This window comes from Oncorhynchus clarkii, chromosome 23 (genome assembly GCF_045791955.1).
Source record: "Oncorhynchus clarkii lewisi isolate Uvic-CL-2024 chromosome 23, UVic_Ocla_1.0, whole genome shotgun sequence".
NCBI classification, from domain to species: domain Eukaryota; kingdom Metazoa; phylum Chordata; class Actinopteri; order Salmoniformes; family Salmonidae; genus Oncorhynchus; species Oncorhynchus clarkii.
The window spans coordinates 46,947,470-46,973,870 of record NC_092169.1 but is presented as its reverse complement, the minus strand read 5'-3'; the positions used below and the strand labels follow the sequence as shown (position 1 = coordinate 46,973,870).

At 42.6% G+C, this 26,401-nt stretch overlaps 2 protein-coding genes across 5 annotated transcripts in view; both read right to left on the bottom strand.

Annotated features, from left to right (window-relative positions):
- Positions 1 to 13,668, bottom strand: part of LOC139381335 (transmembrane protein 87A-like) — a 47,822-nt gene extending 34,154 nt beyond the window's left edge. For 2 of the 4 annotated variants that reach the window (XM_071124787.1, XM_071124786.1), the window contains exons 1-18: positions 13,504 to 13,661; positions 12,354 to 12,414; positions 12,110 to 12,201; positions 11,605 to 11,739; positions 11,309 to 11,362; positions 10,879 to 11,056; positions 8,243 to 8,304; positions 7,612 to 7,795; positions 7,179 to 7,278; positions 6,960 to 7,053; positions 6,376 to 6,447; positions 5,678 to 5,786; positions 5,417 to 5,475; positions 3,177 to 3,280; positions 2,209 to 2,282; positions 2,034 to 2,110; positions 887 to 939; positions 564 to 594 (exon numbers count right to left, since the gene is read on the bottom strand). In XM_071124787.1, coding sequence (XP_070980888.1) covers positions 564 to 594; positions 887 to 939; positions 2,034 to 2,110; positions 2,209 to 2,282; positions 3,177 to 3,280; positions 5,417 to 5,475; positions 5,678 to 5,786; positions 6,376 to 6,447; positions 6,960 to 7,053; positions 7,179 to 7,278; positions 7,612 to 7,795; positions 8,243 to 8,304; positions 10,879 to 11,056; positions 11,309 to 11,362; positions 11,605 to 11,739; positions 12,110 to 12,201; positions 12,354 to 12,414; positions 13,504 to 13,659 — 1,695 coding nt within the window. In that variant the 5' untranslated portion in view covers positions 13,660 to 13,661. Of the gene's footprint in view, positions 1 to 563; positions 595 to 886; positions 940 to 1,700; positions 1,869 to 2,033; positions 2,111 to 2,208; positions 2,283 to 3,176; positions 3,281 to 5,416; positions 5,476 to 5,677; positions 5,787 to 6,375; positions 6,448 to 6,959; positions 7,054 to 7,178; positions 7,279 to 7,611; positions 7,796 to 8,242; positions 8,305 to 10,878; positions 11,057 to 11,308; positions 11,363 to 11,604; positions 11,740 to 12,109; positions 12,202 to 12,353; positions 12,415 to 13,503 lie in introns of those variants that run through there. The other 2 variants (XR_011628543.1, XM_071124788.1) reach the window with 2 other exon arrangements.
- A 984-nt stretch (positions 13,669 to 14,652) lies between these two features.
- Positions 14,653 to 25,366, bottom strand: LOC139381299 (tyrosine-protein kinase Mer-like). Its single transcript, XM_071124753.1, has 8 exons — positions 25,263 to 25,366; positions 20,530 to 20,719; positions 19,832 to 20,035; positions 19,382 to 19,482; positions 18,090 to 18,225; positions 15,883 to 15,943; positions 14,953 to 15,057; positions 14,653 to 14,673 (listed from the first exon to the last, which is right to left on the bottom strand). The coding sequence occupies exons 1-8, from the start codon at positions 25,345 to 25,347 to the stop codon at positions 14,653 to 14,655; spliced, it is 903 nt and encodes a 300-aa protein (XP_070980854.1). The 5' UTR covers positions 25,348 to 25,366.
- Between the last annotated feature and the right edge of the window lie 1,035 nt (positions 25,367 to 26,401).

The window sequence follows — 26,401 nt, the reverse complement described above, 5'->3', positions numbered from 1 at the left end:
GTGTCTGTCCATATAAAATTGCCTACTGGGAATTTAATAACATTATAGGAAATGCAGTGAAATAAACCATATATTCTGAGTTACAAAATATTAGGGGAAACCTAGTCAGTTGTACAACTAAATGCATTCAACTGAAATGTGTCTTCTGCATTTAACCCAACCCCTCAATCCGAGAGGTGTGGGAGGCTGTCATAATCAACACCAACGGCCCCCGGGAAACAGTGGGTTGACTGCCTTGCTCAGGGGCAGAACAACAGATTTTTACCATGTCAGCTAGGGGGATTCAATCCAGCAACCTTTCAGTTACTGGCCCAACACTCTAACCACTAGGCTACCTGCCGCCCTTATTAGGAAAGCCTTCCTAATATTTAGTTGCCTCCTCCTTTTGACCTCAGAAAAGCCTCAATTCGCAGAGGGCATGGACTCTACAAGTGACATCAATAAGAGATCATATCTTTCACCTGATAGCACATGCCATGGAAAGAGCAGGTGTCCTTAATATTTTGTATCCTCAGTGTATTTTGCCATTGACAGAAATGACCCCGTGTTAAAAATATACACACCTCATCTGAATCAAGAAGGACGGGCAACGCTCTACAATGGAGGAAAATAAGGAGAAAACATTTGTTTTTATGAAACCACATTAAACCAGGATTTCCCAAACTCGGTCCTGGGGACCCCAGGTTTTGGTTTTTACCCTAACACTACACAGCTGATTCAAATGATCAAAGCCTGATGTTTAGTTGGTTATTTGAATCATCTGTGTAGTGCTAGGGTAAAAACGTGCACCCTTTGGGGTCCCGAGGACAGAGTTTGGAAAACGCTGCTATAAACACACCTGCTATTTTGGTGTTGATAGAAATATTTCTTGATAAGTGATGCTTACACGTCTGTTAGAGAGGTAGGAATGTTCTCTTCCACCCACTTCAAGTCTTCATCCTGGACAGGTGGGTAAGAGTGAAATTAAAAGAGAAAAGAGAACTACTCAACGCTGCCCTCTGTTGTTTGAACTCGGATGTCATTCACTAGACTAAAAATACTGAACAAAAACATAAAACGCAACAATGTTCCTGAGTTACAGGTTATATAAGGAAATCAGTCAATTTAAATATATTCATTAGACCCTAATCAATGGATTTTCACATGCCTGGGAGGGCATAAGCCCATCCAATTGGGAGCCAGGCCTAACCACTGGCACAGCCAATCAGAATGAGTTTTTCCCCCACAAAAGGGCTTTATTACAGACAGAAATACTCCTCAGTTTATCAGCTGTCCGGGTGGTTTGTCTCAGTCGATGCCGCAGGTGAAAAATACGGATTTTGAGGTCCTGGGCTGGTGTGGTTACACGTGGTCTGCGGTTGTGAGGCCGGATGGACATACTACCAAATTCTCTAAAATTACATTGGACGCAGTTTATGGTAGAGAAATTAACATTTAATTCTCTGCCAATAGCTCTGGTGGACATTCCTTCAGTCAGCATACCAATTGCACGCTTCCTCAAAACTTGAGACATCTGTGGCATTGCGTTGTGACAAAACTGCACATTTTAGTGGCCTTTTATTGTCCCCAGCACAAGGTGCACCTGTGTAATGATGCTGTTTTATCAGCTTCTTGATATGCCTAACCTGTCAGGTGGATGTATTATCTTGGCAAAGGAGAAATGCTCACAAACAGGGATGTAAACAAATTTGTGCACAAAATTTGAGAGAAGCTTTTTGTGCTTTTATTTCATCTCATGAAACCAACACTTTACATGTTGCGTTTATATTTATGTTCAGTATATACAGTAGATGGTCATTTGTTCTTGAAGATAATTTTTGTTCTTGAATTGCATCACAGGTCAGAGCAAACATTTGAGTGTCAGTTACCTGAAAGTAAAACTTTATTGACTGACAGAAAAGGTTGGCTTGTTGGTATGCTGTATTTATATGTGGAGATATTGTGTTCATATTGATTGGATAATTGGAAATGGACTTAATTCCCTGAGGGAACAAATCAAGTTGTATTAATTGAATTGAAGGTTTGATACTAACCGGGTTAGATCCTGAAGGCTTGGCTGAGCCGTTCGTCTCACTCTTAAAGTTGGAGGCTCTCAGCTTTATGCCATCAGCTGTGTGTGTTTAGAGAAACACGGAGAGAAAGATCACCAAGGTTCAAACACATTATCACTAAAGAAGTTAAACAAAAACAGAACTACATGTAGAATACCTAAATTAGCTGACACCAGGAACTCCTCAATCTCCTCATCGTCAGAGTCATCCATCAGTGGAGTGAACGCATATCTGAGGAGAACAAAGGAACCGTTCCATTATGAACAGTTATAAAGCCTTAAAAATTGTTATAAAGCTCCAGAACATTTAAAGGCTGTGTAAGTTTGTGTTTCCTCTGAAGCTTTGAAGAGTGGTAAGGTGAGGCACTTTCTCCCTGACTGACTGTTGGTAGTGTGATATGTCAACATATTGCCATTGATAAATCTACAGCACACTCAACAAGGTAGCTAAGGTGCAAGATGTAGACAATGGTCTCCACACACTTAGATCAAAGCACATTTCACTAATATAATAGGCAGGTCAATCATCAACGCTGGTTGTTAGCTGACCGCAAGGCACTAGAGGGTAGTGCGTCCAGCCCAGTACATCACTTGGGCCAAGCTTCCTGCCATCCAGGACCTGTCAACCAGGCGGTGTCAGAGGAAGGCCCAAAAAATGGTCAGACTCCAGCCACCCTAGTCAGACTGTTTTCTCTGCTACCGCAAGGCAAGCGGTACCGGAGTGCCAAGTCTAGGTCCAAAAGGCTTCTCAACAGCTTCTACCCCCAATCCATAAGACTCCTGAACAACTAATGAAATGGCTACCCCCCCCAATAAAATTTGATTTGGCGTTCTCCAATACAACACTGTCCACATATAGGACACACACACATTTGATATTACTATCCTAGTGGGGACCTCAAAAGTACTTCCATTCAAAATCCTATTTTTCCTGACCCTGAAAATAGACTTTGCCCTTTTTTTTTACTATCCTTGTGGGGAATTCTGCCCTTGAACAGGCAGTTAACCCACTGTTCCTAGGCCGTCATTGAAAATAAGAATTTGTTCTTAACCGACTTGCCTAGTTAAATAAAGGTTTAATAAAAAGGTACCCACGAGGATAGCCACACACACCATGTAACCTCACCTTTGGTTGTTAGCAGAGGGTCTCCATAAGAACATGATAACCAGCAGTATGATGGAGAACAGGAACCTCCAGAAGGCATCATCAACCCACAGCTCCACCCAGTCCTGTTATATGGAATAATACAAACAATGTCATCCATGATACTGTTCAATACATGACCCAATACGGCAGTCTTGAGCTGGCATTTTTTACAATACGTTGATTCAATGTCTTAAGTCCTGAACAGTGAAAATTATGTTTTCATCAAATGTAATGATATTTGGATGAAACCAGTATCAGTTCAAAGAAAGGTGACCCAAGTATGAAAAATGACTCTAGCTGGTACACTGATAGAGTTGATCATAAAGTTACTGGTCCCCTCGAACTGTGTCAAGTCCCTGGATTCAGGAGGCAGGCAATACCAAGGATTTACTTGTGGCTTTATGCAACGTCATATAAAACCGGCATCACATGCATCTACACCTTGCTTTGTTTATAAACCAGTGGGTTGTGGGTTCGATTCCCACAGGAGACCAGTATGGGGGGAAAAGTATGAAAATGTATGCACTCACTACTGTAAGTAACTTCAAATAATATTTTTGCAGGAATCTCCTTGCGAATGATTTTGCCGAAGATTGTATCACCGCCGGGCTTGGCAACCTGAGCTTTTGCTAAGAGAGTCTGCTAAATGACAAATGTCAATGTAAATCTCAAGCAGAATACTTGTAACCTTTCATCTGTGGTGCGACTGATAGTTACAGCTGGTCAAGCTACTGCTCACATCGAGGCAAATAACACTGAAACATGCATGAGAGCACCAGCTGTTCCGGATGACTGTGTGATCACGCAGCCGATGTGAGTAAGACCTTTATACAGGTCAACATTCACAAGGTCGCAGGGCCAGAAGGATTACCAGGACGTGTACTGCGAGCATGCGCTGACAAGTGTCTTCACTGACATTTTAAACATCTCTGAGTCTGTAATACCAACATGTTTCAAGCAGACCACCATAGTCCCTGTGCCAAAGAACACTAAGGTAACCTGCCTAAATGACTACCAACCCATAGCACTCACATCTGTAGCCATGAAGTGCTTCGAAAGGCCGGTCATGGCTCACAACACCACTATCCCAGAAACCCTAGACCCACTCTAATTTGCATACCGCCCCAACGGATTCACAGATGATGCAACCTCTACTGCACTTTCCCACCTGGACAAAAGTAACACCTATGTGAGAATGATATTCATTGACAACAGCTCAGCCTTGAACACCATAGTGCCCTCAAAGCTCATCACTAAGCTAAGGACCCTGGGACTAAACACCTCACTCTGCAACTGGATCCCGGACTTCCTGACGGGCCGCCCCCAGGTGGTAAAGGTAGTAACAACAGATCTGTCATGCTGATCCTCAACACAGGGGCCCCTCAGGGGTGCGTGCTCAGTCCCCTCCTGTACTCCCTGTTCACTCATGACTGCACGGCCAGGAGCGAGTCCAACACCATCATTCATTTTGCCGATGACACAACAGTGGTAGGCCTGATCACCGACAACGACAACACAGCCTTTAAGGAGGTGGTCAAAGACCCGGCCGTGCAGTGGCAGGACAACAACCTCTCCCTCAACGTAATCAAAACAAAGGAGATGGCTGTGGACTACAGGAAAGAGGACCGAGCACACCCCCAATCTCAAAGACGGTGCTGTAGTGGAACAGGTTGAGCGCTTCAAGCTCCTTGATGTCCACATCATCAAAGATGGTCCAAGCACACCAAGACAGTCGAAGACGGCACGACAAAACCTATTCCCCCTCAGGAAACTGAAAATATTTGGCATGGGTCCTCAGAGCCACCATTGAGAGCATCCTGACTGGTTGCATAACTGCCTGGTACGGCAACTGCTCAGCAGTTGAATGCTGAGCTGCAAGGCACCAGCGGGTAGTGCGAATGGCCCAGTACATCACTGGGGCCAAGCTCTATACCAGGTGGTGTCAGAGGAAGGCCCTAAATATTGTCAAAAACTCCGGCCACCCTAGTCGTAGACTGTGCTCTCTGCTACCGCATGGCAAGCGGTACCGGAGCACCAAGTCTAGGTCCAAGAAGCTTCTAAACAGCTTCTACCCCCAAGCCATAAGACTCCTGAACATCTAATCAAATGGCTACCCGGACTATTTGCATTGCCTGGAACCTTTAAGAAATGCACAGAGCAGTCAAACTTGATATCGCACAACTGGACCATTTGCTGCCATTACAAGAAGACATACTCACAGATTGACAGTCGGCTAGTCTGAATTTTTTCGTCGTCCACACCATGAAAATGATTGAAGCTGAAGGTGGGGGAAAAAATACAACCAAAACTGCATCAGACCATTTCCATTCAATTGTGAGACTAATTCTGAATGAAGTATGAAGTAGGCTACATACATATACTGCTTTATAACATTGTTCATAATGCCTTATACAGTAGTAATGTGTTATGATACTCATGAACTATAAAAACATGAAAATTGTCTTCCTGGCTGTACTCACCTATAATGGCAAAGATGAGTGTGTTTGTGAAATGTCTGTAGAGAGACAGCTTCACTGGGTTTCTCCTCAGCTTCAGTGTCTTTATAGTGTGAGCCAGGCTCACAAATATGTTAGGGGGCAGTCAAGGAAACAGCAGCTGTGCTTCACAGTATGTAACTAACATACCTTTTCATTTGATTTATTTTACCTTTATTTAACTAGGCAAGTCAGTTAAGAACAAATTATTATTTTCAATGACGGGATAGGAACAGTGGGTTAACTGCCTGTTCAGGGGCAGAACGACAGATTTGTACCTTGTCAGCTCAGGGGTTTGAATCATGGAAGAACCTTGCAAAAATCAGCAGGGATGATAACATGCAAGGTGTACAGATGATGCCCCGGGCAGGGATAGGGGCCAAGGGCTCGGCCCAGACTACTAGATCTCTACTATCAGACCTCCAGGTTAGCTAGCTGTGCGTTAGCTAGCTGTGCTATAGCGTGCAAGAATAGATTATTAGATTATTTGCCCTCATGCAGAGACCCTTTGGATTGGCACAGGGAGGGACGGTGTAGCCCTGGGTAGGGACCATGGATTGGGGGGGGGGGGGGCTCCAGTGGACAGGCTGGAGGCTGAGGACCAGAGAAGCCCCGGTAGGGATAAGGGGGCCCCCAGGGGACAGAGTAGCCTCAAACAGGGCTATCAGCACACCAAAGGATATCCACCAGCAGAGAGAAGAGTCAAGCAGAGCCAGAGGAATGTTGGCCAACAGAGCCAGGTCAGAGTCTTTCGCCTGAGAGGAAGAAAGAAGAAAGGGATTGAGAGAGACAGGATGGACAGACAGGTGGGAATAATGGGAGGAAGAAAGAGAGAAGACAGAAGGTGAAAGTGATGGAGAGTGAGTGGGGGAGAGAAAAATAACAGCTGTAACCAAAGAAAATTACCTAGTGAAACATGATTTAATATACAATATAAGTTTACAATCCAAACTGTACAAGATACATTATAACCCCAGCATCATGACTTTCAGTGAGAATCATTAGTATGCAACACAATAAGGTGTCATTCTGTAACACTGAATAAGGAAGGATATGAACCAGATGATACAGAAGTCCATCAATGCTAGAACAATGGATGTGATGAGGGCGGGGCCATTGTCACGAACCTTTAGTGAATGCATACACACGTATTGAACACAATTCCCATAACTCACACATTAGAAAAACAGCACGCCATTGAGAAATGAAGGTTCACATTCAAAATGCAAGCTCACTGGAGGTAAGCAAGCTCAGGAATAAGCCTTACCCCAGTGATCCTAAGCACACCTTCGATGGCAGCAAAGGCAAAGTACATCACACCTAGTCCCACCACTCTGTGCATCACTGTACCCAGTCGAGGTCTGATGGGAAACGCACACAACACAGGAAAAATGACTTAATACATACAGCACGATAACGTAACTGGGGTCACCTATCAAAGGACAGGGAGTAAGAGTGTGTGACAACCTTTATTTTCTCAACTTACTTGACTATACCATATCCCAGACTGACGATAATGACCAGCAGCCGTGCCAGGGTTCTCTTCAGGGCAGAGATGAGCTCAGCAAAGATCAACAGGCCTGGAGCTAAAAACATCCACATTGGAATTAATTCTCTCTCACACGAGACAGAAAAACTCTTGCTCAGAATAATAACACTCCCCAAACCTCCCCCTTGGCCCCAAGCCTGCGATGTTTGAAAATCTGTAAGGTATAATTAATATGGTGGACTCTCCACCACTATACTGCTGATACCTATCCAGACCCTTCAGATCTGCCAACATTGAAAGGTTAGGGCCAAGGGGCAGGGAGGGAATTGGGACCAGATCAATGTGATCCATTCCACCATACAGAGGATCTTAGTACTTTCTTTAAACCAGTCAGAGAACAGAGTTAGGTGTAACTGTAGTGTAGACCTACAAGCTGCCCCGACACCGTTGGTGTTCTCATACTCAGCACAGAACACAGCCTTCTCCACCATGCCCAGAAAGATGACTCCAGCTATCCAGAACTGGATCCGCAGTAAGTCCTTCCAGTAGCAGGCAGCCCACAGGAACCAGAGTAACGCATACAGGATGTACACTGTACACATCACCATGTAAAACTGAGACAGAGACAAAGGGTGAGAGTGAGAGAAAAATATTGGTTCTTCCAGTAGCAGGCTGAATACATAAACCAGAGTAACACGCACACCGTACAGGATGTACACATCACCATGTAGAACTGAGATGCGTGTTAAAACAAAATAACAGACAAGGTATTTTTCTGAACAAACCACAAGGTCCTGTACGGTTCAGTTAGTAGAGCATGCCACAAGCAACGGCAGGATTGTGTGCTTGAAAGCTTTGGATGAAAGTCAGCTAATATATTATTACATGAAGACAACACAAAACAGGCGTCTGATATCTATGACAATGATTAACCCTACAATGTATATGTGGCTAGAGACAAGCACTGGAAATTAGCGTGAGCTAAAATGTCATGGTGCAATGCATCCCACTGTTGTTTATTCAATGTGTCACTGACTATGTTTAATTGTATGTATACTCACGATCATGAGAGGCCATTCCGTGATGGAGATGTAGCCGTGAGTTCCTTTCATTACGACGTTGACTGGAAATATAAAGACTCAATCAGCTATCCATAACACAATAATTAGGGTTACAATAAACTTCCTGTGGCGTTCTGCACTAGAATCGAATAGTCCCAGCGATTTGCAACTTTTCAGGGAAGTCAGAAACCAATACACGCAGTCAGTTAGGAACACAAAGGCTAACTTTTTCAAACAGAAATTTGCATCCTGTAGCTCTAAATCATAAAAGTTTTGGGACACCAAAGTCAATGGAGAATAACAGCACCTCCTCCCAGCTACCCACTGCACTGAGGCTAGGAAACACTATCACCACCGATAAATGCACGATAATTTCAATAAGCATTTCTCTACGGCTGGCCATGCCTTCCTCCTGGCTACCCCAACCCTGGCCAACAGCTCCGCACCCCCCGCAGCTACTTGCCCAAGCCTCCCCAGCTTCTCCTTCACCCAAATCCAGATAGCAGATGTTCTGAAAGAGCTGCAAAACCTGGACCCGTACAAATCAGCTGGGCTAGACAATCTAGACCCTCTCTTTCTAAAATTATCCGCCGCCAATGTTGCAACCCCTATTACCAGTCTGTTCAACCTCTCGTATCGTCCGAGATCCCTAAAGGTTGGAAAGCTGCCACGGTCATCCCCGTCTTCAAAGGGCTGACACTCTAGACCCAAACTGTTACAGACCTATTTCCATCCTGCCCTGCCTTTCTAAAGTCTTCGAAAGCCAAGTTAATAAACAGATCACTGACCATTTCAAATCCCACCGTACCTTCTCCGCTGTGCAATACGGTTTCCGAGCTGGTCACAGGTGCACCTCAGCCACGCTCAAGGTACTAAACAATATCATAACCACCATCGATAAAAGACAGCACTGTGCAGCCGTCTTCATCGACCTGGCCAAGGCATTCAACTCTGTCAATCACTGCATTCTTATTGGCAGACTCAATAGCCTTGGTTTCTCAAATGACTGCCTCACCAACTACTTCTCAGAGTTCAGTGTGTCAAATCGGAGGACCTGCTGTCCAGACCTCTGGCGGTCTCTATGGGGGTACCCCAGGGTTCAATTCTCGGGCCAACTCTTTTCTCTGTACATATCAACGATGTCGCTCTTGCTGCGAGTGATTCCCTGATCCACCTCTACGCAGACGACACCATTCTGTATACATCTGGCCCTTCTTTGGACACTTAAACCTCCAAAACAAGCTTTAAATGCATTATTTTCAACCGACCGCTGTCCGCGCCCGCCCGCCCGACATCACTACTCTGGACGGTTCTGACTTAGAATATGTGGACAACTACAAATACCTAGGTCTGGCTAGACTGTAAACTCTCCTTCCAGCCTCATATTAAACATCTCCAATCCAAAATTACATCTGGAACGGGCTTCCTATTTCACAACAAAGCCTCCTTCACTCACACTGCCATACATACCCTCGTAAAACTGACTATTCTACCGATCCTTGACTTTGGCGATGTCATTTACAAATAAGCCTCCAACACTCTACTCAGCAAACTGGATGTAGTCAATCACAGTGCCATATACCACCCACCACTGCGGCCTGTATGCTCTCGTGGGCTGGCCCTCGCTACATATTCGTCGCCAGACCCACTGGCTCCAGGTCATCTGTAAGTCTTTGCTAGGTAAAGCTCCGCCTTATCTCAGCTCACTGGTCACGATAACACCCACACGTAGCACGCGCTCCAGCAGGTATATCTCACTGGTCATCCCCAAAGCCAACACCTCCTTTGGCCCCCTTTTCTTCCAGTTCTTTTCTGCCAATGACTGGAACGAATTGCAAAAAAAGTACAAATTTAATATAAAAATTTAAATCGCTGAAGTTGGAGAATTATATCTCCCTCACTAACTTAAACATCAGCTATCTGGGCAGCTAACCGATCGCTGCAGCTGTACACAGCCCATCTAGCCCATCCAATCTACCTACCTCATCTCCATATTGTTTTAATTTACTTTTTTTGCACACCAGTATTTCTACTTGCACATCTATCACTTCAGTGTTAATTTGCTAAATTGTAATTACTTTGCTACTATGACCTATTTATTACCTTACCTCCTCACGCCATTTGCACACACTGTATATATACTTTTTTTTCTATTGTGTTATTGACTGTATGTTTGTTCATTCCATGTGTAACTCTGTGCTGTTGTTTGTGTCGCACTGCTTTGCTTTATCTTGGCCAGGTCGCAGTTGTAAATGAGAACTTGTTCTCAACTGGCCTACCTGGTCAAATAAAGGTGAAATAATATTTTAAAAATATAACATGGAGCAACGTGATCAAAATGGCCAATGTCCTTTATATAATTTTAATTAGTATTTAGGCTGCCTAAAGAAACTTAATTTTTTTCTTGGTAAGCCTCACAAGCAAGTTTAACATTCCAAGTATTCAATAACTGGGTCATGTTCATTAGGGTAGATCACCGTAAAAATGTTGCAGAGTCCAGCTAGTACCTTCCCGTTACAGTCAATTCTCTTGTTAGTTCTGGTGGTCCCTCCCTGTTTCAGTCTGCATTCTTCCATCTGGTGCCTGGTGAACACAACCCAGTTGAAGTGAAATTGGGGTTAATGCAGTGAACCCACCTGTTAGATTCCAGTTGGCTTCCTGTTTGTTAGACTTAATCACCACCACCAGCAGATAGGGGCCGTCCTTCCACGTGGTGGCGATGACGTCATGTTTAAGCGACACACTGCCGTTCTTCAGACCGCCGACTTTGTCGTACTCCTCCATCGTCCACTTCGTGTAGTTTTCATCTGAGCCCTGGGTAGGATTGAACCAACATTTGTTTTGAAAGGGGGTTAAATGCATTATGCAATGAAGAACGCAGGAAGTAATGAGAATGTGAAAAGTGATAGTCTGGTTCCAGATCTCTTTGTGCATGCTGTATATGCCAACTCCAACGGTCATTGACAACAACCTTAGCAACTTGCAATGTAGCCGAAAGTGTGTGTGTAAAACATTTTTTTATATGCATCATCAGTGAAACATCATGACCTCATCGTAGCATCTCACCGGTGCTGCTCCTTCCATGGGAGGGACAACTGGCCGTGGTTCTGCCTTGGCTTTCTGAAACAAACAAAGTTGTCATACAGTAAGTTGTCAGTAAGTCAAACGCAAAGTTCCAAAACAAATTATTCTTCCCAATATATCCTTTTCAAACTATTGAGGCGACCCGAATATTTCGTTATCACACTTTCCCTTTCAGCACAGTTTCAGCTACTATGGAAAAGGAGTAACCAGGCCAGCTCAGGAGTGTGAAAAGCACTGTAATGTAATGGAACTCATGTATGTAACCTATAAGCCCTTACATTTAGCATTGGGAAGTATCGCAGGTCATTGTTGCAGCTCAAGGGCTTGTGCTTGTGCTCAATGCATTCCCCTTGTCCTAGAGGGTTAGGATCCATACTCTGTCCTCGACTCAGTGGCGTCCTCTCATACATTTCCTTTAAAGTAATGATTTATATTCATATTCAATGTTTCACATCTATTTAATACATAAAATATTCAACCATATTTATTAGTAGTTGAATGTAGGGAGACATACATTTCCTATGAGGAATTACGGGATTTAAAAATAACTCTTACAGTTAGTATAGTCAACTGGTAATTCACACCAACTGTCAAAATGTGGTACTACCATAGGAATTCTAAACAAATGAGTCATTACGAAAATGTTCAAGGTATTGATAATGAAAGATGACTACGGCAAACTCACTTTCTGCTCCACGCCCATATATGTCAGCCTATAGACATTAAATAGCCTATAACTTAGTACTAGTCACTTACTGTAATTACTACCTGTACTTTACTTACCTCAATATTATTGAACTCATTGTGGCAGGGATAGTATTTCAAGTACCATTGAATGGTAAAAGTCATCTCCTCTGGACAACCAAAGGACACAACTAAAAGAGAAACAATAAATTGGTGTAAAGAGAAACAATAAATTGGTGTTACAGAGGTAGTTCTTTGGGCGCTTTCATATCCCTTCTGTGATCCAGATCCTGGGAGTGCTTGGTAGTCTGTCTGAAACAAATCCTGGACCTGCTAATCTTACCTTTCAATTTGATATCAGTGTCTTTATACATGGATTTCCTCAAAAGTAATGGTCTTGAGGTCTGAGAAGAAGAGGAAACAGCGTTTACATTAGTTTGATAAACTGAGTGATAGGCCTACACTAGAGTCAGGTCTGATTAATGCCAGCACTGGAACAAAACACAGGCACTGGTCTGGTGACCTATGTCTCCATCCTCTCAGAGTAACAGTGATGATTTAAGATCAGATCACAATGAATGAGATTAAAAGGACGGGGGACCTGATCCTAGATCAGCACTGATTCCTACTCAGACACTTTATATGGGCCCTGGTGACCATTATTGGGAGTCCCTAGGCAGGCAATGGCAGCTCTCACATTACTCTGCAACAGGATATGGTGGTGGACAGACATCTGACCAGCTCCATGGAAAATTAGGGCTACGTCCCAATTAGCCTACCTAACCTTCCTCCTAAAGTGTGCACTTGTTCACTTCACTGACTTGAAAGCAAATGACTGGTAGACACGATGTTTGTCTTACCCCTTCAATTCATTGGACATTGTAACGTTAGCTATATAGTTACTATAGCAATATAATTCTGGCATAGCCTAGTTAGCTACATGTTCTAATCTGGACATTAGCTAGCTAAATGGTTGTTAGACTTCTTATATCGGGGCAAAATTGCAGGCAATGATCTAGCCCAGTACAGGACAGTGGTCCCTCTGATATTTGTTTTTCATACCGCCTACGTTGTATGTTACGTTAGGTAGCTGCCTAACCTAGCTCGGCTATGTTTGGGCAATACATTAAGAAAACATTTGGGGTAACGTTATAACTATGGTCTAAACTAAAACAGCTTGCCTAATTGTCCGAGGTAGCATGGTATATCATTCAAAGAATATTCCCAAACCAACTAACGTTAGCTAACTAGTTAGCTCACTCACCAGATAGCTAACGGTGCATAGACAGTACAATGGCTTGTGCAAATCGATAGCCTGAATATGTTCAGGAAAATGCATTACCAATCAATACTGTTAATGTTCAATTTTAATGAACAGAAAATCTGGCTCGCTAGATTGCTAGGACGGATGAATCGCACTGCTGTTCTTGCTAGTTAACTCGAAACCTAACTTTAGCTTGACAACTAGATAAATTGAATATTTTACTACTCACATTGACAACTGTAATACTCCATTGTCCCGGTTCTGGTGCTGCCATGACCCCGCTATTTACATCGCCCAATAAAATGATCCCTGTCAAAAGAAGGAGCCAGGGTTTGACTGAGCTAGCCTTGCTGTTCCACGTCCTCACCCGTACAGAAGCAGCCATGTTTTCAGTAGCTCTAGTGTTGCGTGGCTGGCTGGCCAACTCACCTGAGTGGAAAATGTCACACACCTGGGTATCTTTGAGTTGACGTTTTGGCATTAGATGCATTACACCATACACCATGTAAAGCCGTGCCAGTTACCGTATACTTTATAAAAACGATAGCAACTTGAAATCTGTTATTCATTTACCTTTTAATGATCATCATCATATTGTGTGTGTATTTTATTCATTCCAGGATGGATTTATTTTCAGAAGGATAAACAAAATAGCACCTTTGTGTATTTGCAATCGTTTATTACGTTATGTCAAAATAATGCAAATCACTAACAAGTCAATATCAACATTGACTATATTTGACAAAAGTTGTACTTGTTTTAAAATCTTTAATTGAAACTATTAGATATTGTGCACATTCCAAGGTCTACAGCCTGAACTTGGTGGAGTACCTCAAGGCTGCGCAGGGTCCTCAGAGATCCAAAACAGATTTTTTTTTTCAGACTATAAAACATGTACACAATACTCTCTATACACTTAGTAGGTAAAGTTCATATACACAATGGCACTTAAAAAAATACTTCAATATATAAAAAGGCAATTTACATACAGTCTGAATGTAAGCATATAGTTGGAAGTGTAGTACACTGATTTAGAACAGTGATTGGCCGTATTTATGTCTTGTTCACAGCTTTCAATATCAAGAGATGAACGTACTTTGGTGCGAAAAGTGCAAATCAATCCCAGAACAACAGCAAAGGACCTTGTGAAGATGCTGGAGGAAACAGGTACAAAAGTATCTATATCCACAGTAAAACAAGTCCAATATCGACTTAACCTCAAAGGCCGCTCAGCAAGAAAGAAGCCACTGCTCCAAAACCGCCATAAAAAAGCCAGACTACGGTTTGCAACTGCACATGGGGACAAAGGTCGTACTTTTTGGGGAGGCTTGCAAGCTGAAGAACACCATCCCAACCGTGAAGCACAGGGGTGGCAGCATCATGTTGTGGGGGTGCTTTGCTGCAGGAGGGAAAATATTTGCTAGGGATACACTGATTTTATTTGTGAGCAAAGCTTATCTCATTGGAAATGCTGTATACTATAAGAGAGATGTGCAAATGTAGAATATATTATGTACATCTCTTGCACACTGATAGCTAGTGGTAACTATTTGAGGTATAAATATCCACCGAAAAACTGGTCAGAATAACTTCAATGCAAATCATTAGGGAATAGACAAGCCTGTAATACTGTTTTAATAATGCCAAAAGACAGATCTAGGTGGGGGTCTGCACAAACCCCATGCTCCTCCTCGGCGAAACTGGTGTTGATGTAGATGATGTTCTCTTTGCTGGTAGAAACCTCTGGAAGTTTCTCTGTCAGCTTCTCCAACAGTTCTCTTACCTAAGGGAAGATGGGAAGATTCATGTTTACGCAGTCTTTGTTTATGTCTGCGTACCAAATTACACCCTATTCGTTATATACACACTCAGATTAAGAAAATGTTTCTTCGGCTGTCCCAATAGGATAACCCTTTTTGGTTCCAGTTAGAACCCTTTTGGGTTCCCAGTACAACCTTCTGTGGAAAGGGTTCTACCTGGAACCAAAAAGGGTTATTCTATAAGGACAGCCAAAGAAACCTTTTAGGTTCTAGATAGGGGTGGCAGGGAGCCTAGCGGTTGGAGCTGTTGGACCAGTAACCGAAAGATCGCTGGTTCTAATACTCGAGCTGACATGGTGGAAAATCTGTTGATGTGCCCTTAAGCAAGGCCCTTAACCCTAATTTGTTCAGGGGTGCCATACTACCATGGCTGACCCTGTAAGACACGCCTCAAACTCATTCCACAGAGGACAAAGTGTCTGTGGGTTTTCACTCCACCGTTGTACTTGATTGATGAATTAAGGTCACTGATTAGTATGACACTCCCCTCACCTGTTGTCTAGATCTAATAGAAAGGAAAAAACAAAAACCTGCAGACACTCGGTGGAATGAGTTTGACACCCCTGCTGTAAAAAAAACATTTTATCAAACCTTTCTGGTGTATGTGACAATAAAACATATTTTTCCCCCCCTAAAGAGTGTAGTGCACTACTTTTGACCAGGGTGTCTATGTCACAATGGCACCCCATCCCTATATAGTGCAATACTTTTGACCGGAGCCCCTTGGGTAATAGGGTGCCATTTGGGACACACGTTTGTCTAGCGCACTACCCCAGCAGTTCTCTCACCTGAGTGAAGATGGGGCGGTCCAGGGGGTCAGTACGCCAACAGCTGTACATAATCTCATACCTGGTGGACAGACAGTGGGACAGGAGAAGGATTAAGGCCATTTCTATGTAAAAGGTTACATGAGCACCAACATGTGAAGTTCATAGGAGCATGTCAAAGGAAAGCTAAGGGTCTATATTTTTGTTGTTGAAATTAAGGCATATAGTGGGGCAAAAAAGTATTTAGTCAGCCACCAATTGTCCAAGTTCTCCCACTGAAAAAGATGAGAGGCCTGTAATTTTCATCATAGGTACACTTCAACTATGACAGACAAAATGAGGAAAAAAAAATCCAGAAAATCACATTGTAGGATTTTTTATGAATTTATTTGCAAATTATGGTGGAAAATAAGTATTGTGTCAATAACAAAAGTTTCTCAATACTTTGTTATATACCCTTTGTTGGCAATGACAGAGGTCAAACCTTTTCTGTATGTCCTCATAAGGTTTTCACACACTGTTGGTGGTATTTTGGCCCATTCCTCCATGCCGATCTCCTCTAGAGCAGTGATGTTTTGGGGCTGTTGCTGGGCAACAATGACTTTCAACTCCCTCCAAAGATTTTCTATGGGGTTGAGATCTGGAGACTGGCTAGGCCACTCCAGCACCTTGAAATCATTCTTACGAAGCCACTCCTTCGTTGCCCGGGCGGTGTGTTTGGGATCATTGTCATGCTGAAAGACCCAAACACGTTTAATCTTCAATGCCCATGCTGATGGGAGGTTTTCACTGAAAATCTCACGATACATGGCCCCATTCATTCTTTCCTTTACACGGATCAGTCGTCCTGGTCCCTTTGCAGAAAAACAGCCCCAAAGCACAATGTTTCCACCCCCATGCTTCACAGTAGTATGGTGTTCTTTGGATGCAACTCAGCATTCTTTGTCCTCCAAACACGAAGAGTTGAGTTTTTACCAAAAAGTTATATTTTGGTTTCATCTGACCATATGACATTCTCCCAATCTTCTTCTGGATCATCCAAATGGTCTCTAGCAAACCTCCGATGGGCCTGGACATGTACTGGCTTAAGCAGGGGGACACATCTGGCACTGCAGGATTTGAGTCCCTGGTGGCGTAGTGTTACTGATGGTAGGCTTTGTTACTTTGGTCCCAGCTCTCTGCAGGTCATTCACTAGGTCCACCCGTGTGGTTCTGGGATTTTGGCTCACCGTTCTTGTGATCCTTTTGACCCCACGGGGTGAGATCTTGCGTGGAGCCCCAGATCGAGGGAGATTATCAGTGGTCTTGTATGTCTTCCATTTCCTAATAATTGCTCCCACAGTTGATTTCTTCAAACCAAGCTGCTTACCTATTGCAGATTCAGTCTTCCCAGCCTGGTGCAGGTCTATAATTTTGTTTCTGGTGTCCTTTGACAGCTCTTTGGTCTTGGCCATAGTGGAGTTTGGAGTGTGACTGTGAGGTTGTGGACAGGTGTCTTTTATACTGATAATAAGTTCAAACAGGTGCCATTAATACAGGTAACGAGTAGAGGACAGAGGAGCCTCTTAAAGAAGAAGTTACAGGTCTGTGAGAGCCAGAAATCTTGCTTGTTTGTAGGTGACCAAATACTTATTTATAATAATAATTTGCAAATACATTCAATAAAAACCCTACAATTTGATTTTCTGGATTTTTTTCTCTCAATTTGTCTGTCATAGTTGAAGTGTACCTATGATGACAATTACAGGCCTCTCATCTTTTTAAGTGGGAGAACTTGCACAATTGGTAGCTGACTAAATACTTTTTTGCCCCACTGTACATATGAGATGAGTAATGCGAGATATGTAAACATTCTTAAAGTGGCGTTATTAAAGTGTCCAGTTTTCCATTCATTAAAGTGGCCAATGATTTCAAGTCTGTATGTAGGCAGCCGCCTCTCTGTGCTAGTGATCACTGTTTAACAGTCTGATGGCATTGAGATAGAAGCTGTTTTTCAATCTCTCTGTCCCAGCTTTGATGCACCTGTACTGACTTTGCCCTCTGGATGGAATCAGGGTGAACAGGCAGCGGCGCGGGTGGTTATTGTCCTTGATGATCTTTTTTGCCTTCCTGTGACATCGGGTGTTGTAGGTGTCCTGGAGGGCAGGTAGTTTGCCCCCGGTGATGCGTTGTGCAGACCGCACCACCCTCTGAGAGCCCTGCAGTTGTGGGCGGTCCAGTTGCCATACCAGGCGGTGATACAGCCTGACAGGATCCTCTCAATTGTGCACCTGTAACAGTTAGCGAGGGTTTTCAGTGACAAGCCAAATTTGTTCAGCCTCCTGAGGTTAAAGAAGCGCTGTTGCGCCCTCTTCACCACACTGTCTGTGTGCGAGGACCATTTCAGTTTGTCGGTGATATGTATACCGAGGAACTTAAACGTTCTACCTTCTCCACTGCTGTCCCATCGATGTGAATAGGGGGGTGCTCTCTTTAGTGTTTCCTGAAGTCCACGATCAACTCTTTTGTTTTACTGAGTGTGAGGTTATTTTCCTGACACCACACTCCGAGTGCCCTCACCTCCTCCCTGTAGGCTCTCATCGTTGTTGGTAATCAAGCCTACCACTGTAGTGTCATCTGCAAACTTGATTATTGAGTTGGATGTGTGCATATCCACACAGTCGTGGGTGAACAGGGAGTACAGACCATATTCCCTATGTAGTGCACTAATTTAGACCATATTCACTATGTAGTGCACTAATTTAGACCATTACCCTATGTAGTGCACTACTTTAGGCCATATTCCCTATGTAGTGCACCACTTTAGACCATATTCCCTATGTAGTGCACCACTTTAGACCAGATGCTGACTAGGATAACAAATCAGTCCACCTTCAGACTATCTGAAACCCAGAAAGAGGAGGTACTGGGATAATATTGGTGGCCACAGCTCAATACCTCACGAGAGCAAGAGATTGTATGTACATATATGTGTATTTTTGTGCATGTGCATTCTGTGCATGCATGTATACGTGCGTGCATGTGCTCGTCTGTGCATGCGCCCATGTGTGTGTGCGCGTGTGTGTGTGCATGCTTGCATGTCTCCCTCTCTCTCCCTGACCTGGTACAGTGTAGTTGCTGTGGGAGGTAAGGTACCCCATCTCAGGAACTCCGTTGCGTAGCCAACGGATTGTGATAGGATTCGGGGGACCCACCGCTTCACATGACAGGTTAAAGGGGCTGTTACAAGTTACGTTCATGTCATCTGGGTGTCTAGTGTACGTTGGTAGACCTAAACACACACACACAGTACATGTTTGAGATGGACTACATTGCAGTCAGACTTGGCAGAATCACTGCTCTACAAGTCACCTTACATCCCAAATAACTACTCATTATGATCAAGAATTACTCATTATGATCAAGATCGGCAATTCTGCGCCAAACTGATCCCCTCAAACACATTCAATAAATTATGTTAAGAACCACTGATGGAAACTCTAGTCATAATTTAATGTCCTGGTATGATGTGGTGACTCACCTTCGACCTGAATGCTGATAGGCTGGGACTCTATCTCTATGTCACGGACTCTCAGTCTACAGCGGTAATCCCCAGCGTCAGCTCTTTGCACACAAGTTATGCTGAAACACACAAGTAGAGGTGAAATGTAGCAATCATGACATTTCAGAACTTTTACATCTGATTTATAATACTGACTGCACTCGCTTTTTGCGTTTGTCTATCGATGCTCTGATGAAGATTGACTGTAGCTGAAAACTTGTCAGTTAGATCATTGCACATTTTTATAATTTGAGTATCCAACCGAAATGGTCTAAGTATCCAACCGACCCAAATGACCTAAGTATCCAACCGACCCAAATAATCTAGGTATCCAACCGAAATGGTCTAAGTATCCAACCGACCCAAATATTAACGCTCTTTTCTTCACATGCGGTGTCGGTCATGGTCCCCTGCTCCCGCCACAGTTACCTGACAGTGGACAGCAGGGTCATGAACCCGTGTGTGACGGTCTGTAATTCGTTGATGACCACCTGCAGGTTTTCAGCCAGCTCCATGGTGTTCTTCCACCACAGCACGGTGAGGTCCAGGTGGTTGTCAGGGACCTCGATGGAGCAGTTGAAATTGGCGTTGTGCCCCTCTGATAGGTGCACCGATCCCACCGTGGGCTTGAACCTGGATGGGAAAGAATAGAAGTTGAGTTAAAATTTTAGGGTTGCACATGAAACACAACTCAACAAGATGTGCATATGGACCTCAGAGTTAGCACACAGATTGATGGATAAAAACCCATGGATATCTAATATCTACCTAATGATGATAAGACAACCGTTACAACATCAACAGTGATTGATAGATAGTAAACTCAGCCTCCTGATGTCAGTTTATTTGTTTATTTGACCTTTATTTAACTAGGCAAGTCAGTTAAGAACAAATTCTTATTTTCAATGACGGCCTAAGAACAGTGGGTTAACTGCCTTGTTCAGGGGCAGAACGACAGATTTGTACCTTGTCAGCTCAGGGATTCAACCTTCCGGTTACTAGTCCAGCGCTCAAACCACTAGGCTACCCTGCCGCCCAGTTATTGATAGATAGTAACTTCAGCTTCTTGGTGTCAGTTATTGATAGTAACCTCAGCTTCTTGCTGACAGTTATTGATAGATAGTAACCTCAGCTTCTTGATGTCGTCCTGGCTGAGGTGGACCCTCGTGCTGTGGGCTGGTATGATGAGGGTCTCGGGAGGTACGGTGGGCTGGGTGGAGCGAACCTGACGTCCTGGCATGCTGGGGGAGACAGTGCCTCGGCCACGACCAGGTCCTCCAGAGACACGGTAAACATAGGGACTCCCATGATGCTCAGCTGTCTGTGAGCAGGAAGAAACGGTCATTTCCAAAGCCTGTTACAATATTAGACCATCTCTGTCATTTCTCCTACCTTAGATCAATAGTCAACACCTGGATATATTTCTCATAAAAACACCAAATACCTTCACAGGGGGATTGGGGAATAATCTGCAGTTGAAACTAACATTTCAGTTCCCTACATTTAGATAGTCTTTCCCTCAGAGTTGGATCTACTCAAATGATTCAAGCCAGCCTAACTCAAATGGTACGGAGACTATACAGGATGAGGTGGAACAGAGTTCATTTTTTATTAAATAAATGTCCCTGTGCTAAGGGAAGAACAAACAGACGCTGCACTTGTCACATTTATGAAATTGTTTATCCCAGTTACTAATCAACATGCACAAATTAAGAAAATTACTGTAAAAACTGTTAAATCCATGTGGATTGATTAGGAATTAAAAAATTGTATGGCTGAGAGGGATGAGGCAAAAGGAATGACAAATAAGTATGGCTGCACAACCGATTGGCAAATGTACTGTAAATTGAGAAATCATGTGACTAAACTGAATAAAAAGATGAAGAGCACCTGGGGAAAAAAGGCAAACTCGGCTCCATCGGCTCCATCATTCATTGAATCAGATGGCTCATTCATCACAAAACCAACTGATAATGCCAACTACTTTAATGATTTTTTCATTGGCAAGATTTAGGCATGACATGCCAGCAACATGACATGCCAGCAACAAACACTGACACTACACATCCAAGTATATCTGACCAAATTATGAAAGACAAGGATTGTAATTTTGAATTCTGTAAAGTGAGTGTGGAAGAGGTGAAAATATTATTGTTGTCTATCAACAATGACAAGTCACCTGGGTCTGACAACTTGGATGGAAAATTACTGAGGATAATAGTGGACGATATTGCCACTCGAATTTGCCATACCATCAATTTAAGCCTACTAGAAAGGGTGTGCCCTCAGGCTTGGAGGGAAGCAAAAGTAATTCCATTACCTAAGAATAGTAAAGCCCCATTTACTGGCTCAAATAGCCGACCAATCAGCATGTTACCAACTCTTAGTAAACTTCTGGAAAAAATGGTGTCTGACCAGATACAATGCTATTTCACAGAAAACAAATTGATAACAGACTTTCAGCACGCTTATAGGGAAGGACATTCAACAAGCACAGCACTTACAAAAGAGAAATTGATGATAAAAAGATTGTGCAGTCTGTTTTGTTAGACTTGTTAGACAGTGCGGCTTTTGACATTATCGATCATAGTCTGCTACTGGAAAAAAAAATGTGTTATGGCTACACCCCCTGCTATATAGTGGATAAAGAGTTACCAGTCTAACTGAACACAGAGGGTGTTATTTAATGGAAGCCTCTCCAACATAATCCAGGTAGAATCAGGAATTCCCCAGGGCAGCTGTCTAGACCCCTTACTTTTTTCAATCATTGCTAATGACATGCCTCTGGCTATGAGCAAAGCCAGCGTGTCTATGTACGTGGATGACTCAACACTATACACGTCAGCTACTTCTGTGACTGAAATGACTGCAACACTTAAAGAGTTGCAGTAAGTATCAGAATGGGTGGCATGGAATAATTTTGTTCTAAATATTTCAAAAACTAAAAGCATTGTTTTTGGGACAAATCATTCACTAATACCTAAACCTCAACTAAATCTTGTAATAAATAACGTGGAAATTGAGCAAGTTAAGGTGACTAAACTGCTTGGAGTAACCCTGCATTGTAAACTGTCATGGTCAAAACATATTAATACAACAGTAGCTAAGATGCAGAGAAGTCTGCCAATAATAAAGCGCTGCTCTGCCTTCTTAACAGCCCTATTAACAAGGCAGGTCCTACAGGCCCTAGTTTTGTCGCACCTGGACTACTGTTCAGTCGTGTGGTCAGGTGCCACAAAAAGAGACTTAGGAAAATTGCAATTGACTCAGAACAGGGAAGCACAGCTGGCCCTTGGATGTACACAGAGAGCAAACATTAATAACATGCATGTCAATCTCTCATGACTCAAAGTGGAGGAGACATTGACTTCATCAATACTTGTATTTGTGAGAGGTATTGGCATGTTAAAGCACCAAGCTGTCTGTTTAAACGACTAGCACACAGCTCAGACACCCATGCATACCCCACAATACATGCCACCAAAGGTCTCTTCACAGTCCCCAAATGCAGAACAGACTATGGGAGGCGCACAGTATTACATAGAGCCATGACTACATGGAACTCTATTCCACATCAGGCAACTGATACAATAGCTAAAAATACACCTTATGGAACAGCAGGGACTGTGCAGCAACACAAACAAAGGCAAAGGCACAGACACATTTATACACACGATACACACACGTACATTTTGTGTTGTAGATATGTGATAGTGGAGTACGGGCCTGAGGGCATACCGTGTGTTGTGAAATCTGTTATGAATGTATTATGTTTAAAAAAAAATGTATCACTGTCTTAATTTTGCTGGACCCCAGGAAGAGTAGCTGGCAGCAGCTAATGGGGATCCATAATAAATACAAATACTTAACCCAATTTGCTCCAGGAGCACCTTACTACTTTGGCTGACCCTGTAAAACACGTCACTGCACCTATCCGGTGTATGTGACAATAAGACATCCATTTATAAATTTTACAACACAGACTGCATTTACACAGGCAATTATAATAGTTTGCCCAATTATTGGCAAAATATCTCATCTGATTAGTCAAAAGACCAATTAGTTGCAAAAGGACAAGGAGACTTTTATCAATATATTCACTGCATTTACCTCCCAAAAATGAAACGCTAATTAGCTGCTAATTTGGCCATTATAAAGAACTACAAATGCCATAATAATCTGAATGAGACTGATAAATTGAGGCAAAAGTAAGAATCTCTGTATTAACTATCTAATGTTAGCTAAATGTAGCAATTAATCAATTGCCAAAATATCTTTAAAATTGACAATTCTTTGAAATGTCTTGTGCAAGTTTTAAATTGACACAATACCTGTTAGCAAAGGAGCCAGCTAGAGATGGCGTGCAGGAGCTTGCAGGGATTTGTAGTTTTGCATGATGTCTACTTTAATACTAATTAGCTTGTTTTAATCAGAGTAAATAGAGACAAATATATTGATAAAAGTCACCTTGTCCGAGACATATTTACACGATCAAAACATTACGCCAGGGTAAGCCTACCCAAAACACAGCCCATATTTTAAGTGTTTCTAAAATCCCCAATGGGAAAAAATGAATGGTGGAAAAACAACTGGAACCATTTTCCTGTTTGACCGCTGGGTATTATGACACCTCCATTGTGGGGCTCTGTTGGGCTGCCTGTTTAAGTGCAGCCACAGTGGCATAGACTATGTACCCTTCACATACCCACTATTGTGTGTACGTCAAACATAACAGGAGGAGAATAAAAGACGGATGAATCTATTCAGCACTGGACAAAATCCTTACCATAGAGTCAAGCACACTTCACTGATCAGCAAAACCCTTCACAATACGTCCAGACACTATGCTGCAGTGAAACAGATTGGAGTGTAGACCTGCCTTACAGGGCTGTGCTTTCCAAGTAACTGCTCAGGCTTAGAATACTTAAGAAGTTGCACTGACGAAGTGTAACTAATAAGACTAGATGTTTTCTTATGTACAATCTGGGAAATCCTGACAAGCCTATACTGTAGGCTGGGATTAAACACACACTGCAGGATAACATGAACACCAAGGCGTGGGCTGGGGCCCCAACACAAAGACAAATGCATTCCATGATATTTCCATATGCAAATAGCATTGTCAAAGTCCTTTTACAAGCAATCTCAATTGGGCCAGTCTGCACATCTCAAAATTGGGTTGGAGATGATTTATGGTGAAAGAGGAGAGGTCTAGAAAAGTCTATGGCCCTTTTTTTCTATTGAAATATTGTTGCAGTACAAACAGAATAAATGCTATCAAAAATATTTTCTCAAGCAATCTATGTTGGGGCAGTCTGTACGTTGTGAAGTTGGTTTCGCATTAATAGCTTAAAGCCAGGATCCATTTAATGTAAATATTGAAAACGTTTGCTCATAAATACATGATCACAAGAAATCAACATATGGAATTAATTTAGAATCTAATCAATCTAAACGCAAGTTTCAAAATGAACAAATATGAAACATTGAAAATTAACTGATTGAAAAACAGCAGTTGATTTATCAAATACATAATTATCTTTCGACAGAAAGAGTTGTGGTCAAAGTCCTCCAAAAAACCCAAATGGTTAAATTGCATTTAAAAGACGACTACAATACTTCTATGGACTATTTTACTTTCTATGAGTGTTAGCACAATCATGGGGAAATCAGGCCAGTGGTCAGTTTTCCCACAAATTATGAAAAAGTAAAATAGTCCATAGAACTATTGTAGTCCACGTTTTTGGCATTGTAAATAGTGTGGTAGTGCCTGGTTATAGTTTTAAAAAATGTCACTTTTGACAGAAAGAGTTGTGTTCAAAGTCCTTCAAAACCCCAAAATGGTTAAATTGTAACTTACCATTGGCCAGATTCCCCAAAACGATGCAAAAACTTGTAGAACGTAAAACAGTCAATAGAGATAATTTATTCAACTTTTTTGCCATAGTAAATAGTGTGCAGTGCGCGCACTGGTACAGCTCCTCTCCAATAAAAAAACTATTATCTATAAGTAATTTTGGAGCGCTCTGACACGTTACCACAAATAGTTATAATTCTCAACATCATCAATACAAACTAACTAATTTTATCCCAGTCTATAATCCAGCTGTTTTCGTTCGGAGAAGATCCAGGATTGGAGATCTGGAAATCACGTTTCTCAGAATGGCGAATCTGGAAATTACGTTTCTCTGGACAGCGAAGATAAACTTTCTTTGGTGACCTAACGTCACTAGAGGTTTTTGAAGGATTACATTTTAGGGCGGGGACTCTTCTTTCCCTTCAATGCTTACCCATATTGATTGATCTCCTTATCTACGCTAAGCACAGTAAAACATGTTTTAAATGTAACCTTTATTTAACTAGGCAAGTCAGTTAAGAACAAATTCTTAATTACCACAACAGCCTACACCGGCCAAACCCGGACTAAACTGGGCCAAACTGGGACTATGCTGGGTTGTGATACGGCCTGGACAGTAGCTGCTGCAAATATTGATAAATGCTCATCAAAAGTTAGACTACTGTCGCACTTTTCCACCAATAATTCAATGACAAAACAATTCAAATGTAGTCAGGTGATCTAACCACTAACATTGTTGATGGGGGCTAGTTTACAAAAATCAAGCAATAAAAATCGTCGTCTTCTGTCTATGGACAATAGTAGCATGGCTGACTGGTGTTAGCAAGACTGGGATAATAGAGTATTTGACTAAGATGAGAACAATAAAGAAAATATTGGCTTGCATTAACAGCACATTTTATAACAACACAACATTATCTGCTATTGATGTAGTTTCATTTCCATACGTTGCAACACGTCCACAGTGCGGCGCCCTTTGACTATGTGAAATTCAAGGCTGGTTTACATTTGGTCTAACGACTGTTCGTGGACAGTTTGTCACATTCTAATGGTCCACAGACAGCCTTTACAACAGCCTCTTCTTGACGATATTCCATAGGACTCCCACCCACTGGACGAGCCAGACCCAGTCAATCAAAATG

Coding starts and splice junctions, on each gene's coding strand:
- LOC139381299 (XM_071124753.1), bottom strand. CDS start 25,347: ATGGCAAAAAAGTTGAATAAATTATCTCTATTGACTGTTTTACGTTCT. Junction 20,036..20,529: donor GACGACATCAAGAAGCTGAG/GTTACTATCTAT, acceptor TTTCCCATCCAG/GTTCAAGCCCACGGTGGGAT. Junction 19,483..19,831: donor ACCCTGCTGTCCACTGTCAG/GTAACTGTGGCG, acceptor TGTGTGTTTCAG/CATAACTTGTGTGCAAAGAG.